The 14,290-nt window shown below is 32.9% G+C and overlaps 1 protein-coding gene across 1 annotated transcript in view; it reads left to right on the top strand.

Moving 5' to 3' along the window:
* The first annotated feature begins 9,898 nt into the window (after positions 1–9,898).
* LOC111700603 (kinesin-like protein KIF3A) overlaps positions 9,899–14,290 on the top strand; it is a 12,344-nt gene continuing 7,952 nt past the window's right edge. The window contains 8 exon segments of the mRNA XM_023471575.1: positions 9,899–10,164; positions 11,069–11,141; positions 11,444–11,524; positions 12,244–12,305; positions 12,827–12,923; positions 13,125–13,309; positions 13,561–13,618; positions 13,865–13,985. Of these exon segments, the coding sequence (XP_023327343.1) occupies positions 10,105–10,164; positions 11,069–11,141; positions 11,444–11,524; positions 12,244–12,305; positions 12,827–12,923; positions 13,125–13,309; positions 13,561–13,618; positions 13,865–13,985 (737 nt within the window). The 5' untranslated portion in view covers positions 9,899–10,104.

Raw genomic sequence — 14,290 nt, 5'->3', positions numbered from 1 at the left:
ATGTGTAATTGGTACATTGTCCCTCTCAGAATCTAAATTGGATAATTTTTTTGATTGCACATAATCGCTAGTCATAATCTCTGGAGTCAGAAATTCTTCAAGATTTAAACTTTTTTTCCGGAATTTTGCTAAAAGATGGATTCTAACTTTTGGTCAAATCTGTTAAGATTGTTACTCAATTGAAAACGCGTTGATAGGTTCAAAGAATTAACGTTCTGTGATAGAAAATGTATGCCATTTAGATTGTTAAATGTCGCCATTACTGGTAGAGATGAGTACTATGTTTGATATTAATGATGAATGCGTATTAAGATAAAAAAGATTTTTTTGTAGATAAAAAACGAAAACATTTGTAATAGATAGAATTAAACCATAGCTTATTGTTAAGTTTCTTTTAAAAATTCCAAGATTAAGTTTTTCGTTGATTGTATTTAAGCAAAGTGGACGCATGGACACAAGTTTTAGGCTTAATAAATGATGGGGATTTGAAAAGAAACCAAAAACCTGTTCCCCGTCGACTTTTTGAAATGATGAAGATTTAATATGTTTAATATTCTTAGAAACTTTAAAATATTTTGAGATAAATACACTGACAAGTTTGATAAACTGTCGACCGTGATCTATTAAAGTTCCACTGATACTAAAATATATTTTTAAACTTGTTTCAGTTTGTACCTTGACAGAACTGGTTCCTGGAGGGTGCAGTACATACTTGTACATATAATATTCTCGCGTACACAATGGATAAAAATGAGAAAGTGTACCCTGATGTGTGGCCGTGCCTGACGATGAGATTGGCGCAGACGCACAAACATATAAAACATTTTTAATCCAGAGAGTGCCAGGAAACATGAGATGAACAGATGAATTTGCAATTTGAGATATTATGTTAAATAATACTTTAATGATTGTGAATAGTAAGTTGCTTCCCAAATTAACATGAATAGCAATGGGACATCTGCCATCCTGTGTATTTGTCTTTATTCGCTATCGGTGAAAAAAATAGATAGTAAAAAGCCAAAATCCCCTTCTAATTTTTTGTGTTCAAAGTTTTCTTCTTCTTTCTTGTTTATCTTGCTTTATTTAAGCCCCCATCTCTACTGTCAAGAGATTTCTCTTCCACTTTTTTCTGTTCAATTTCTTTTTTCTTCTTGCTTCTTGTTTCTTGTTTTTACACTAAGGCCTTTCCAAATAGTTCTTTTAATATCGAGTTGTGGATAGGGTTTCCACCAGAATTCAGGGTTACGGTTTACATACGGAAATGATCCCGAATTTTTTTCCATTTTCACTATGGAAAAGGTTCTGGAAATCCGGAATGATTTTGGGAACGATTTTTTCCCGTAAACCGGAAATTTCCGTAACGTTGTTATGAAATTATGAAACATTACGGAATATATTTAGTTCTGGAAAACTTTGGTTTACGGAACAATCGTTCAAGAATTTTCCAGGTAAAGGTTTCGGAAAACGTTAAAGACATCTTAAACTTATGTAAAAGATAAAACCAGTAAGTTATACTATCTAAATAATAATAGAATTTGCGCCTGGTTTAGCTGTAGTTAAAGTAATACTACTCTGTGAATTATCATGAAATATAAATCCTGACTGCCATGTCTCAAAATAATTTCATCTACAGAAAACTGTGGAAAGGAAGATGACATATATATATCAATCCTTAAATCTATTTGATGTTTTTGCAAAGCAAATAGGTTGACCCTAAACAGGCGGGGGGGGGGNAGTTTTGTGACTTTTAATGAATAGTAATTAAAAGGATTTTTTGTTAAATTTTTTATTTTTTTTTATTTATAGGTAGAGTACAGGACACAGGTTTGTGACTAAATCTATATTTTTGAAAAGCATTTTTTTCTACCCTCCCTAGCACCCTGACTATATAAGTTATCAGTCTAATTTTTTTTTCTTTGAGCTGGCCATGAAAAATTGGGCTATGAACATAGGCAATACATAGTATAGGGTTAAATAGTAACATATAAAATCACATTAAAATGGGTTTGTATACAGTATAGTATAAATTACTTAATTGCCATGTCTTATGTTCATTGAACTATTGAAAGTCATAACATAAGTCTAAAAATCGTCCTCTATTCCAGAGTTTTCTGGTTCTCTTTCTTTGTCCGTTTGTATCCAATAAACGTCAAAACAGTTGAACCGGCCGAGTCCAAACTTTGTGAGGCAACTCCAATGGCCCAAGGAAAGGTTAAAAACTGGTTTAAAAATTTGTGCAGGGAAAAATGTCGAAATTTATTATTTTTTAATTCACCAATTTAAAGCCTTGTTTTTATAAACTCTTATATATATGGTTCATCTCATCNTAAGTTGATGACCCTCTTGAAAAATAAAAATAATTTGTCAAATGATATTTTGGGGAAAGTGAAAACTGTAACTGTAAAATAGTCATGATGAACTATAGTAAACTATTTGTGAATATACAATTATAGAATAGAATGCGTATTTATTAATTAATAAGTTTTAATTTTTAATGTTTTAACATTGCTTTCTATATTTAAAATTGTGTTAAAATTTCTGGTTTACAAAATGGAAACTGGGAATTTTACGGTTTCCATTTGATCCGGAATTATCCCGGAATTCCGATTTACGCAACAAATTTCCGGATCATTCCATTTCCAAAATGGAAATTTTTTCCGGAAAAATGGAAACCCTACTTGTGGAGCAGGTAGGAGAGAGATACGGAGGTTTGTAGGAAGAAGGTTATAGGGGATTTCTCCCTGTGTTCCTTCATTTTATACTGTTTTCCAGTTAGGGGAATTAAGGAATTTACCCATAACTGCACCCCTTATGCAAAATGAGGAGTTGTGATCCCTGAAAGCTCTCTTGAGAGGAATCTTCCATGGCAGTCCAGTCCTCTCATCTGGTCGAGTAAAATACCGGTATCGTTGTGCATGGCTTGTATTCCCACGAGGGGTAAAACTCCTCTTTCAGTGCACCAAGCTGAAGATGAAGTTTTGTTTTAATCTATGCTTCCAGCTTCCCCTATAGTATTCAATATTTTAAATGATAAACACCATGGTTTAGATGAAAACTCCATTGTGTGAGGGAAAAACTCCATTGTTAAATTAAAAACTCCATGGTTTGAATGATAAACTTCATGGTTTGAATGATAAACTTCATGGTTTAAATAATAAACACCATGAATTAAATGATAAAAACCATTGTTTGAATGGAAAACTCCATGGCTTCATTGAAAAAAGCCATTGTTAAATTAAAAACTCTTTGGTTTAAATTATAATCACAATGGTTTAGATGAAAAACTCCATGGCTAAATTAATAACTCGATGATTTGAATGATAAACTCCATGGTTTAAATAATAAACACCATGGTTTAAATGATAAAAACCATGGTTTGAATGGAAAACTTCATGGCTTGATTGAAAAAAAAGCCATGGTTAAATTAAAAATTCTAAGGTTTAAATAAAAACACAATGGTTTAGATGAAAAACTCCAGGGTTTTAATGAAATACTCTATGGTTGAAATGATAAACACCATGGTTTAGATGAAAAAAATCCATATGGTTTGAATGGGAAACTTCAAGGTTTATTATAATTCCAGGACTTAAATTATTAACACCTTATTATTGAAAAACCATGGGGTTTAGAACAAAAACTAAATAGTTTGATTGAAACACTTCATAAGGTTTATATCTGCAAAACTCCAAGGTTCAAGTGATAAACTATATATAGGTCTGAATAAAAAACTCGATGGTTCAGGGGATAAACTTCAAGGTTTAGCTGATAAAAGCCATAGTTCAGGTGATAATCTATCATGGTTTGGATGAAAAATTCCATGGTTAGGATGTTAGGCTCAAAGGTTTAGGCAATTAAGTTCAAAATTTAGATAAATGAGGTGATATCCATTTCATCTTTGGGTTTCTATGTAGGTATATCTTGAATAAAAATTGTTTTTCACTTGAACCAATTAGTTTTTCATCTAAACCTAGAAGTTTATCATCTGAACTTATATGTTTATCATCTAAACGTTCCAATTTATAATCAAAACTACGGATCTAGAGTCAACTCATCAAGATTATAACAAGTTCTGACAGTCTTTGAAACATAGATAGATATACAAGATTGTTGTCGGATAGAAACAAGAGTCTCAATGATGAACAGATAAACAACAGTATAACCCTCAAATCAAAACCGAGAATGAAGAAAACTCTATATTTCCTGAAAATATTATATAAATAATAACATATAAAACATATAAATAATAACATATAAAATATATAAATAATAACATATAAAAAAAATATATAAATAATAACATATAAAATTGTTACAAAGAATGTTTATAATTTAAAGATTCTTACAATCTATTTTGTGATATAAAAGGGTTAAGTCGTCGGACAGTCCTAAGACGTTATTTAAACTTCTGAAAAGAATGACAATTAATTATTAACGAAAGTCACTAATTCTTTATGTGAAAATATTCTTTGTTTAGCTTTTGAAAATGGATGGATTCACAATGTTTTAGGTTGTTTATACTCCAGACAGGGAGAACAAAAAAATTATTTGGTTTGGATTTTAGTGTCTCCGAGAGGGGGGTCTAAGTTAAAGACGACTTTACACTGATCATAGTTAATGGTTGACATCCCTGAATTCCTTATATTCACAGAATTCACTATATTCACTGTATTCACTGTATACACTGTTTCCACTGTCTGTAATCCCTGTATTTCTTGTTTTATCTGTATTCCCTCTATTTCTTGTGTTACATGTTTTCCTCGTATTCCCTGTATTTCTTGTATTCCCTGTATTACATGTATTCCATGTATTCCTTGTATTACCTGTATTCCCTGTATTCCCTGTTTTCCATGTATTCACTGTATTCCCTGCTTTCCTTTTATTTACTGTATTCCCTGTATTTCTTGTATTTTTTGTAATTCATATATTCTCTATATTCCAGTGTTCCCTGTAATCCTTGTATTTCCTGTATTACATGTTTTCCGTGTATTCCTTAAATTTTCTGTATTTCTGTATTCCCCTGTATTCCTTGTATTTCCTGTACTCCTTGTATTCCCTCTCTGTATTTAATATATTTAATGTATTCCCTGTATTCCCTGTATTTCCTGTGACATTTTTTACCCACATATGTTAAGCACCGTTTCTTAGGTGCGTGTGAGTGATTACTCGTACACACGTACCTAAGAACTGTCATCTTAGCTGCGTGTGTACTCCATTTTAAAGATAAGAACTCTGCTTAGCTTGAAAGTGAGTAATTTAAAGGTAGCGTTTACCTGTAGGTATAAAATGCCCCAGTTTTATAAAATAAAAGTATATAGTGTCAAGTTCTAAGGTAGTGAGATTCATTAAAAAAATAAAAAGTGAGATTTGAAAATCAAAAATGAGAATATAAAATTTCAACTTTTATTTTCAAACTCTGGTATTGGCGGTAGTGAGATTTCATCTTTTTTGTGCAACTCTCCTGTATGGTGTTTTTTCAATATTTTTTGAAAATTTATAATTTTTTTTGTACTTAAATGGCCCAAAAAAATCCACAAACCTTTTTTCTCTCAAAATCAAAATTTCAGAAAAACAAAAAAGTGTAAATAAATTATTTCTATTGAAATCTAAAATTGTAGAAAGATTGAATTACAGAATCTCAGAAAATTTGCAAAATTGTAGTTAGAAAATTCGCAATTTTCAGTTCTGGTATAATTATTACGGAAAAGTTATTTAAATTCTCTAGTTCCTTTCTTCTTAGTACATTCTAAAGTATTAAGTATACGCTGTTTAGTTGAAACCATTGAAAAAATAATTTTCCGTAAAAATTATAACAGAACTGAAAATTGCGAATTTTCTTATTACAATTTTGCAAATTTCTGAGATTCTGTAATTCAATCTTTATAAAATTTAGATTTCGATAGAAATAATTTATTAACACATATTTGTTTTTCTGAACTTATGAAATTATTTATTGATAACCAAAAAACTCTAGAATAATAATTAAAGCAATTAAGTGCATTTAATGTTGTTACAAAGCTATAGCTTTACAAGTAAGTTATTAACTCATGCTTATTAATGGAAACTTAATTGCTGTACCACATGTTCTTTGGAATATTTAAAGTCATACCTTGAGTTTAAAAATCGAGTTTTCTGGTTATCACTGTATGCAAATACGACCCAAAAACGATGCAAAAACTAAAGTTTTAAAATTATCGGTCTTATGAAAAGATTTAAAAAACGAAGGAAAAGGATTTCCAACTCTAATATTGTATCATCCTCTCTTGCATGCAGTACTGTAGTACTGCAGTTTCTGGCAGGAATATAAACATTATTTAAGGATTATCAAATATGCCACTTTTTGGTTTGTTGTGATAGATTTTAGATTGTTTTCAGTTACCTTATGGTAGCAGTCAATCATTTTCAATAAAAAAGATATTTGTTTTAATATTTGGAGGTCAACTTAATAACGACGAGAGGGTCTCAGGATAACTAACTTTATATTTTATTTTAATATACATTGTTGATTTATATTTGGAGAAATAATCGTGGCTGTCCAAAACTCCCCTAGTCTTCTAGCTGCCGCGAAGGATTTCTTGGTAGAAGACTTTCATAACCGCCACAGTAGTCCCCCCGGAAGGAACGGCTGAGACAAGGCGGAGCAGACTCTTCCATCACTTGAGGACCTGTAAAGATTTTGACGTACAGGTACAGGTGGCGGAAGAACTTGAGGAACGAGTTGGAACCTGACTCTATAGTATTCGTGGCGGAGGAAGTCGGAGAATCTGAAGAACTCACCACTGGTTGGCGGCCAGGTCTTCCTCAAAGCGGAGGTAGAGCAGGAGTAACAGGAGCAGCACTAAACACAGGCTTCAGGCGATCTACAGAAACTGAATCCTGCTTGGAACCAATCTGGAGGCGGAAGAACTATCAATTACCAGGTAGGGTAGGGTCCACAATAACGTGGAGCCACAGTTGGTATAACTGCATCCTCTCGAACAAACACAAAATTGGCTGTCAAGATGGCTGCAGGGAGCTGAGATGGAGAAACAGGACGAACATGATGAGGTGGAAGGGCAACGAAACCATCAATGGCAATACTTTCCTCACGAAGGTATTAGGAGGCAGCTCAGGAAAATCCACATGTTCTCCAGGCAAGGTTAAAGGTGAACCGTACACAGCCTTGGAGACTGAGAGGCCAGTGGCATCCTTTGGCGTAGCTCTTAAACCCTAGAGAACTAGGGAGATGAGAGAACCAGTCCAAATTGAAGAAGTGAACTGGGAACCTCTGTCTGATGTGAGAACTGCAGGCCCGCCAAACCTTGATATCCAGGTTGAGATGATAGAACCATCTTGTGGTTCAAATCAAACATGGTGAGAAGATAAGAATAACTTTGACTGGAGGGTAGAGGACCAACAATATCAATATGAACATGAGAAAATCTCAGGGTTGGAACTGGAATAGAGGGAACAGGAGAATGAACAAGAGTAGAAATCTTGGATTTTTGACATGGAATACAGGATTTTGCCCAGAAACCAACATCTCCGGACATTCCCGGCCAAACAAACCTTGATGAGATCAATATTCTGGATGCTCTGATACCAGGGTGAGACACTATGAAGCTAATCAAAAAGCTTGCGACGAAGTTAAAGAGGAACCAGAGGACGAAGGGAACTGGTTGAAATATCGCATAAAATGTCTCCGGTTCTCACAGGATGAACAATCACTGAAAGAGAAGGGTTTGTTTTCATTTCTTCCACGGACGAGCAGGCAGCTTGAGACCTAGATAAACTCTAAGCATCAAATCCCTGCATGACTGGTTCACTTTGAGGATATCTGCCCGGAGCTGGGACCAAGGCAGATGCTTTCTTGGATGAATTCTGCTCGTAGCTAGGAACTGGCAGGAAGAGGAGGTGGAGAAATCTTCAACAGACCTGACACCTCCGACACCACCAACACCTCCGACACCTCAGAACGCAAGGCATCAGAGATAGGAGTGGAGCAAGGTTTAACAGGCTTAGGAGAAGAGCGGAACGGGTTTGAATCAGGGTTCGGATTGGAGCTAGATTTAATTGGACTTGGAGAAGAGCAGGACGGGTTTGACTCAGGGTTTGGATTGGAGCAAGGTTTAACTGGACTCTGAGAAACTAAGGACGGGTTTGACTCAAGGAGATGATGTCCTTGATGCACTAGGGTTGATAGTCCTAAGCCTAAAAACTCTCCAGAAGAAATTCTGTGGCAGTTCAAACTTAAGATTGTATAATGCATAAACAAATTAATAAACTAAGAGTTAGGAACAGCAATGAATGAACTAGGAACTTAATTCGTAAAAACATGAAATAATGATCAATACTGTCAACACATAAAGCTGTACAAATAAAACATACCTATTACCTATGCGCAAAAAAACGTCATTCATACTGTACATGAATCAGGAACAGTAGTCAATAATAGGAACATAAAGTAAGAACAAAAAGAAAGTTTTATGCATGTAAATTTTAAATTAGGAACATTATTCAAATTATGATTAATGTGTAAGGAACCTGACTATGCAGTATTCATATGCAAGTTAGACAGGAACAATATTAGCTTTCTATTTTCAGAATTTTTCATCCTATTTTAAGAATTTTTCATCCTATTTTTAGAATTGTGTGTGCCTATTTTTAGAATTTTTTGCAGGACCGTAACCAGGGGGGGGGCCAGGGGCGCATGCCTCCTCCCTTTTACCCTCGAATTTGCACAGGGGGGAACACTAACTGAGACAAAAAATAAGAAAATGTAAAAATGAAAAGAAGAAAACGAAACAAGAAAGAAAGAAGGAAAAAGGGTAAAAAAAAATGGCATAAAGTCTATTTTTTGTTTTCAATATTATGTGTAAAGGTTTATTTTTTCTTCAAATTAAAGAAAAATTGAGTGTCTTTCGAAATAAATTATTTAGGAATTTATATTTCTATCCTGTCTTGTTAAATGATAAGGTTGGTTTAAATAAATTTTGTGTATTTTGAGAAGCTTAACCTTTCCTCTTCTTTTATCATATTTATGATTCTAATGAACCATAGTACAGCTAAAAGTAACATACAGACAAATTGAAATAATATACAGGATACAGGATAAAGTATACAGGATACTAGGATACAGTATACAGGAAACAGGGTACAGGATACATTGATAGTAGGATAAAGTACTCAGGACATAGGATACAGGATACTAGAACAAGTTTACAGGCTACAGTGTACATGATACTAGGATACAGTATATTGGATTATACAGTATATAGTATACCGGATACTAGAATAAGTATACTAGCATACTTTGATACAGTATACCATTATAATTATCTTGATTTTTTTCATGCATTTTAAGCAGAAAAAAAAGTCGCCGTTATTTTGAAACACAGATCCGTTCGTTCTTTTTGTGCAATCGTTATTTTTTGAAAAACGGCTATTCCCGTTAGTTAACATATTAGAAATTAATAGTTTTTGCACTTACGTTAATTTTCATAAACATCCGTTTCGTGAACGGAATGTTTTTTTTTGTTTTACATTAATTTTTATTATATCTACATTAATTTTAAATGTATTTTAATTATCAAATAAAATACATATTTTTTGGTGGATTTGTATCATTCCGATTTTATTTTTTAACCTTAAGACATTGAAATATAAACATGTTGTTGTTGAAGACAGACACACAGCAAACATATTTTCTTTGCAAGTATTAAAACTACACTACAAATCAATAAACAACTTAAAAAAAAAAAAATTACAAATTTTTTACAAATTGGGTATTTTTTATTTTCATATTTTTAAAAATACAATTTTTGAGCAAGTAGTAATTAATACATGCATTTTAATGCAAATAATCATTTTTTCGAATATTCTTCTTTTCTGTTTGCACATATTCTCTTTATTTTACTGTTGCATTATCTGAATAGCCCCTCCCCTGACAGGCTAATATATGCTAATAATAAATAATACAATGCTTCTTCTATTTTAGCTTTTTCATGTTGCTTTTTAAGTCGCCATTTTTTCTTCATACTCCATAAATATCGCGGATTTTCATGTTTCCAAAATATTTAATTTTGATGATATTATTCTCAGATAAAAGAAAGCATCTAGCTAAATAGTATGGAGGATAGAGGGGAGAATGTCCGTGTTGTTGTTAGGGTTCGCCCCCTTAACTCACAGGGAAACATGGCATTTAGATATTAGACATTTTGAAACAGTTGGATGTTATTTGAAAAAGTGATTCTTTACCAATAGTTCGTCAGTCTTATCCAGGGATTCTTTACCGTTAGTTCGTCAGTCTTATCCAGGGATTCTTTACCAATAGTTCGTCAGTCTTATCCAGGGATTCTTTACCAATAGCTCATCAGTCTTATCCAGGGATTCTTTACCAATAGTTCGTCAGTCTTATCCAGGGATTCTTTACCAATAGTTCGTCAGTCTTATCCAGGGATTCTTTACCAATAGTTCGTCAGTTTTATCCAGGGATTCTTTACCAATAGTTCGTCAGTCTTATCCAGGGATTCTTTACCAATAGTTCGTCAGTCTTATCCAGGGATTCTTTACCAATAGTTCGTCAGTCTTATCCAGGGATTCTCTTTTAATCTGAAGGTTGTCCTTTAATCGATGGAGTAAAGAATGTCGTATTTATAATCTTAAGAGCTGTCTTTCTTCTGCAGCAGTTGTTTTTTCTAATCTTGAAGTCGTTTTCTGATATCTAATATTAAGGGATATTTAAAAGATGTTTAAGTGTGGTATTACTAATTGGGTCTGTCTCTACAACTTTACTAGATTTGATCCTAAAGCAAAGAATAAAATTTCCAATGAACGGAGTTCTTGTCACATACCGTGATTTTCTAATCCCTATATTTTGCAACCCAATGACTTTTGTTATTTCAAACTATAAATTCTTTTAGATAAAAATATCTAAGTTTCAAATATCAAAGATTTACACCGTCAGGTTGCAAAGATGGATTAGAAAATTTGAATTTGCGGAAAAACATTAGTTCCCTTGTTTGGTTGAATAGAAAAATTTCAAAACTGATACTTTTTGAAGAAGGCAGAGATATGTCTGTTTCTTGTGAAGGAGACAGAGGCTGGATACAAGGTTATTACTCATGTTAATCCTATCGATGGTTCTATCACTGTACAATCTCCAGGTAAACAATTACATTGATTGATTGATTAATTGATTCATAAATTATTTACCATACCAAAAATAATATAATAAATTAGTTGGAGTGCCCAGCGTTGCCCAGGTAATACTATTATTCATAGTCATAGTTAATCACGCCGTTTACCCGCGCTTGGTATTGAATCATTATTTTAGCTGTAGTGCAGACTTTTATTAATTTAAAGATACAATGATAAATTTTCTATTTTGCCTTTTTTACCAGATTAATTATTTCTTTTATGAATTGTGTAGAAAACTTTTTGATTAAACAATTGATTGATTGATTAGGACGTGAGGTGACTGGAAGCCGAGAGCAGCCGCTAGACGCTCCACCCAAACAATTTACATTTGATACAGTCTTTCCTCCAGGTATATATATAGCTGGGTGGGGAGAGAAAAGGGAGGAGTGACCGGCAAATTTATGGTAGTTGAACTGAGAATGTAGTATTGTGAAGACATTTTTTTAGAATTCATTGGAGACATTAAAACGTTCTAATAATATATCATTTCTGAGTTTGAGCGCTATGTCAAAGTTCAAAATTATTCACTTGGTTACGTTTAGAGAATCTATTTTTTAATTTATTAAATAACGACGACAAATGATGCAAAAAATATCTAGAGTTAACTAATTAGATGAGACATTACAGAAACCAATAACTGAATAAGATTACTTATTTTCGATGATAATAGTTAATTTTTATTCTCTCAACCTGTTTCTAAACAAAAAATTAATTTACTGTAGAATTTTTACTAAATTTTTCGTCGTCGTTGTTGAATAATTTATTTAAAAACCGATTCTCAAAATCTTTCCATTTAAATGAACAAGATTGAATTTGCGCTCTTGCTGAACAAATATGCACCTTAAAAAAGTCTCAAAAGGTCTCAAATTATTTCAAAAAAAGCTCTCCACAAAACTAAATTCTCAGTTTAATTACTACACATTGCCGGTCACTACCTTTAAAAAATTCTGGTATAAAAATTGTTCAAGGAATAAATAATATTGGAGTCGATTGAAGTGTGTAGTCTTAAAGTTTACAGATATCACTGAACATTTGTTTTCAACTTAAAAATGTATTTAATTTATTTAGATGTAAAGCAGGTTGATGTGTACACAAGGGTTGCAAGATCTATTGTAAACAATGTACTCGAGGTAAACAATGTACTCGATATAAACAATTTACTCGTGGTAAATACTCGAGGTACTCGATACAAACAATTTACTTGATATAAACAATGTACTCGATATAAGCAATGCACTCGATATAAACAATACTCTCGATATAAAATTTTAACATATTGTACGAATTGTACACAAGTAGGAATGTAACCGTACAATACTGTACATATCTAGAGATAGCTTGGTACAATATTGTACATATCTAGAAATAACTTGGTACAATATTGTACATATCTAGAGATAACTTGGTACAGTATTGTACATATCTAGTGATAACTTGGTACAATATTGTAAATATCTAGTGATAACTTGGTACAATATTGTACATATCTAGAGATAGCTTGGTACAATATTGTACATATCTAGAGATAACTTGGTAGAATATTGTACATATCTAGAGATAACTTGGTGGAATATTGTACATATCTAGAGATAACTTGGTACAATATTGTACATATCTAGAGATAACTTGGTACATTACTGTACATATCTAGGGATACAACGGTACAATATTCGCGTACGGGCAGACGGGGACAGGGAAAACCTTTACAATGGAGGGTAACAGGACTGTACCTGAACTCAAGGAAATATATACATTGAATTTTCCTACTCCACTCACCTAACCTATTCCACCCACCGGATATACACCACTTTGACCTACTTCACCCACCGGATATACACCACTTTGACCTACTCCACCCACCTGACCTACACCACCTTTACCTACTCAGCCTACCTAACCTATTTCACCACCTACTTTATCCAATTGACCTCCTTCTTCTTCCAATTGACCGCCAAATTTTATCAAATTGACCTCTTACTTTGAATATACTTGACCAAACAAATATTTTTCGGGATGATATGCTTGATCTGAAATATACGATCTACTTGATGTGTAGGTCAGGGACCTCTTAGGGAAGGATCAGAGCTTGAGATTAGATGTCAAGGAAAGACCAGATGTCGGGGTATACGTCAAGGTAGTGCTATAGATATATACAATATATGTACATAATACAGCTTTCTCATGGACCCGCAAACAAGTCAAAGAGGTCCGTGATCAACGAACAGTGGTTAGTGATCAATAGTCAGTGATCAGTAATTAGTAATCAGAGAAGCGAAATAATTTTAATAAACGTATTTTTTCCCCTCTGTATTGATTCTAGTTTTTTTTTTGAAGCATGGATGAATGTTAATTCACATATACAAATTTCAAAATATGATGATTAAGGATTTATCTGCTTTTGTTGTGAATAATGCGGATGATATGGACAAAGTTATGACAATTGGTAAGCATTCAATTTCCAATTTTTTCTTCTTCATTTGATCAAATCAGTTTTTGAAGTAATTTGTATTTTATTTTTATTTGAAAAATAGATTCTTTATATATTATAAAAGCGCATCCAATGCTAAATGTGTTCACAAAATTTAAAAAGGATAAAGAATTATTCAGTTCACTCTATCCCAATAAAATTTTAAGAACAATCTTTTTAAATCATTATCCAACATTATCAAAGTTTGTTTTGTGTGTGCAGGGAATAAGAATCGAAGTGTTGGGTCTACTCACATGAACGCCTTAAGCTCAAGAAGCCACGCCATCTTTACCATTACTATAGAGTGCTCGGAGAAGGGGGCTGACAACCAACAGCATTTCAGGTTTATCTTCTGGAGTTTTTTCTAGAACTAAGTTTTACAAATTCTGTGAACTTATAAAAAATCCAGTATTTCAGAATTGGTACGTAAATGTAAAACTTTGCTTTTCTTAAGCTTTGAAAAACATGTTTTCATAACAGAAAAAAAACAGCCAAAGATCTGGCAGGATCTAAATATATTTTCCTCTGGTAGTGTAAACACTTTTAAACAGGGTTGGTAAACTGCATCTGGTAGTGTATACAATATTATACAGGGTTGGTAAACTGCATCTGGTAGTGTATACAATATTATACAGGGTTGGTAAACTG

This window comes from Eurytemora carolleeae, unplaced genomic scaffold (assembly GCF_000591075.1).
Source record: "Eurytemora carolleeae unplaced genomic scaffold, Eaff_2.0 scaffold252, whole genome shotgun sequence".
In the NCBI taxonomy this organism is placed as follows: Eukaryota; Metazoa; Arthropoda; class Copepoda; order Calanoida; family Temoridae; genus Eurytemora; species Eurytemora carolleeae.
Note: the sequence above shows the minus strand (reverse complement) of the source record. Positions and strands in the feature narration are given on the sequence as shown.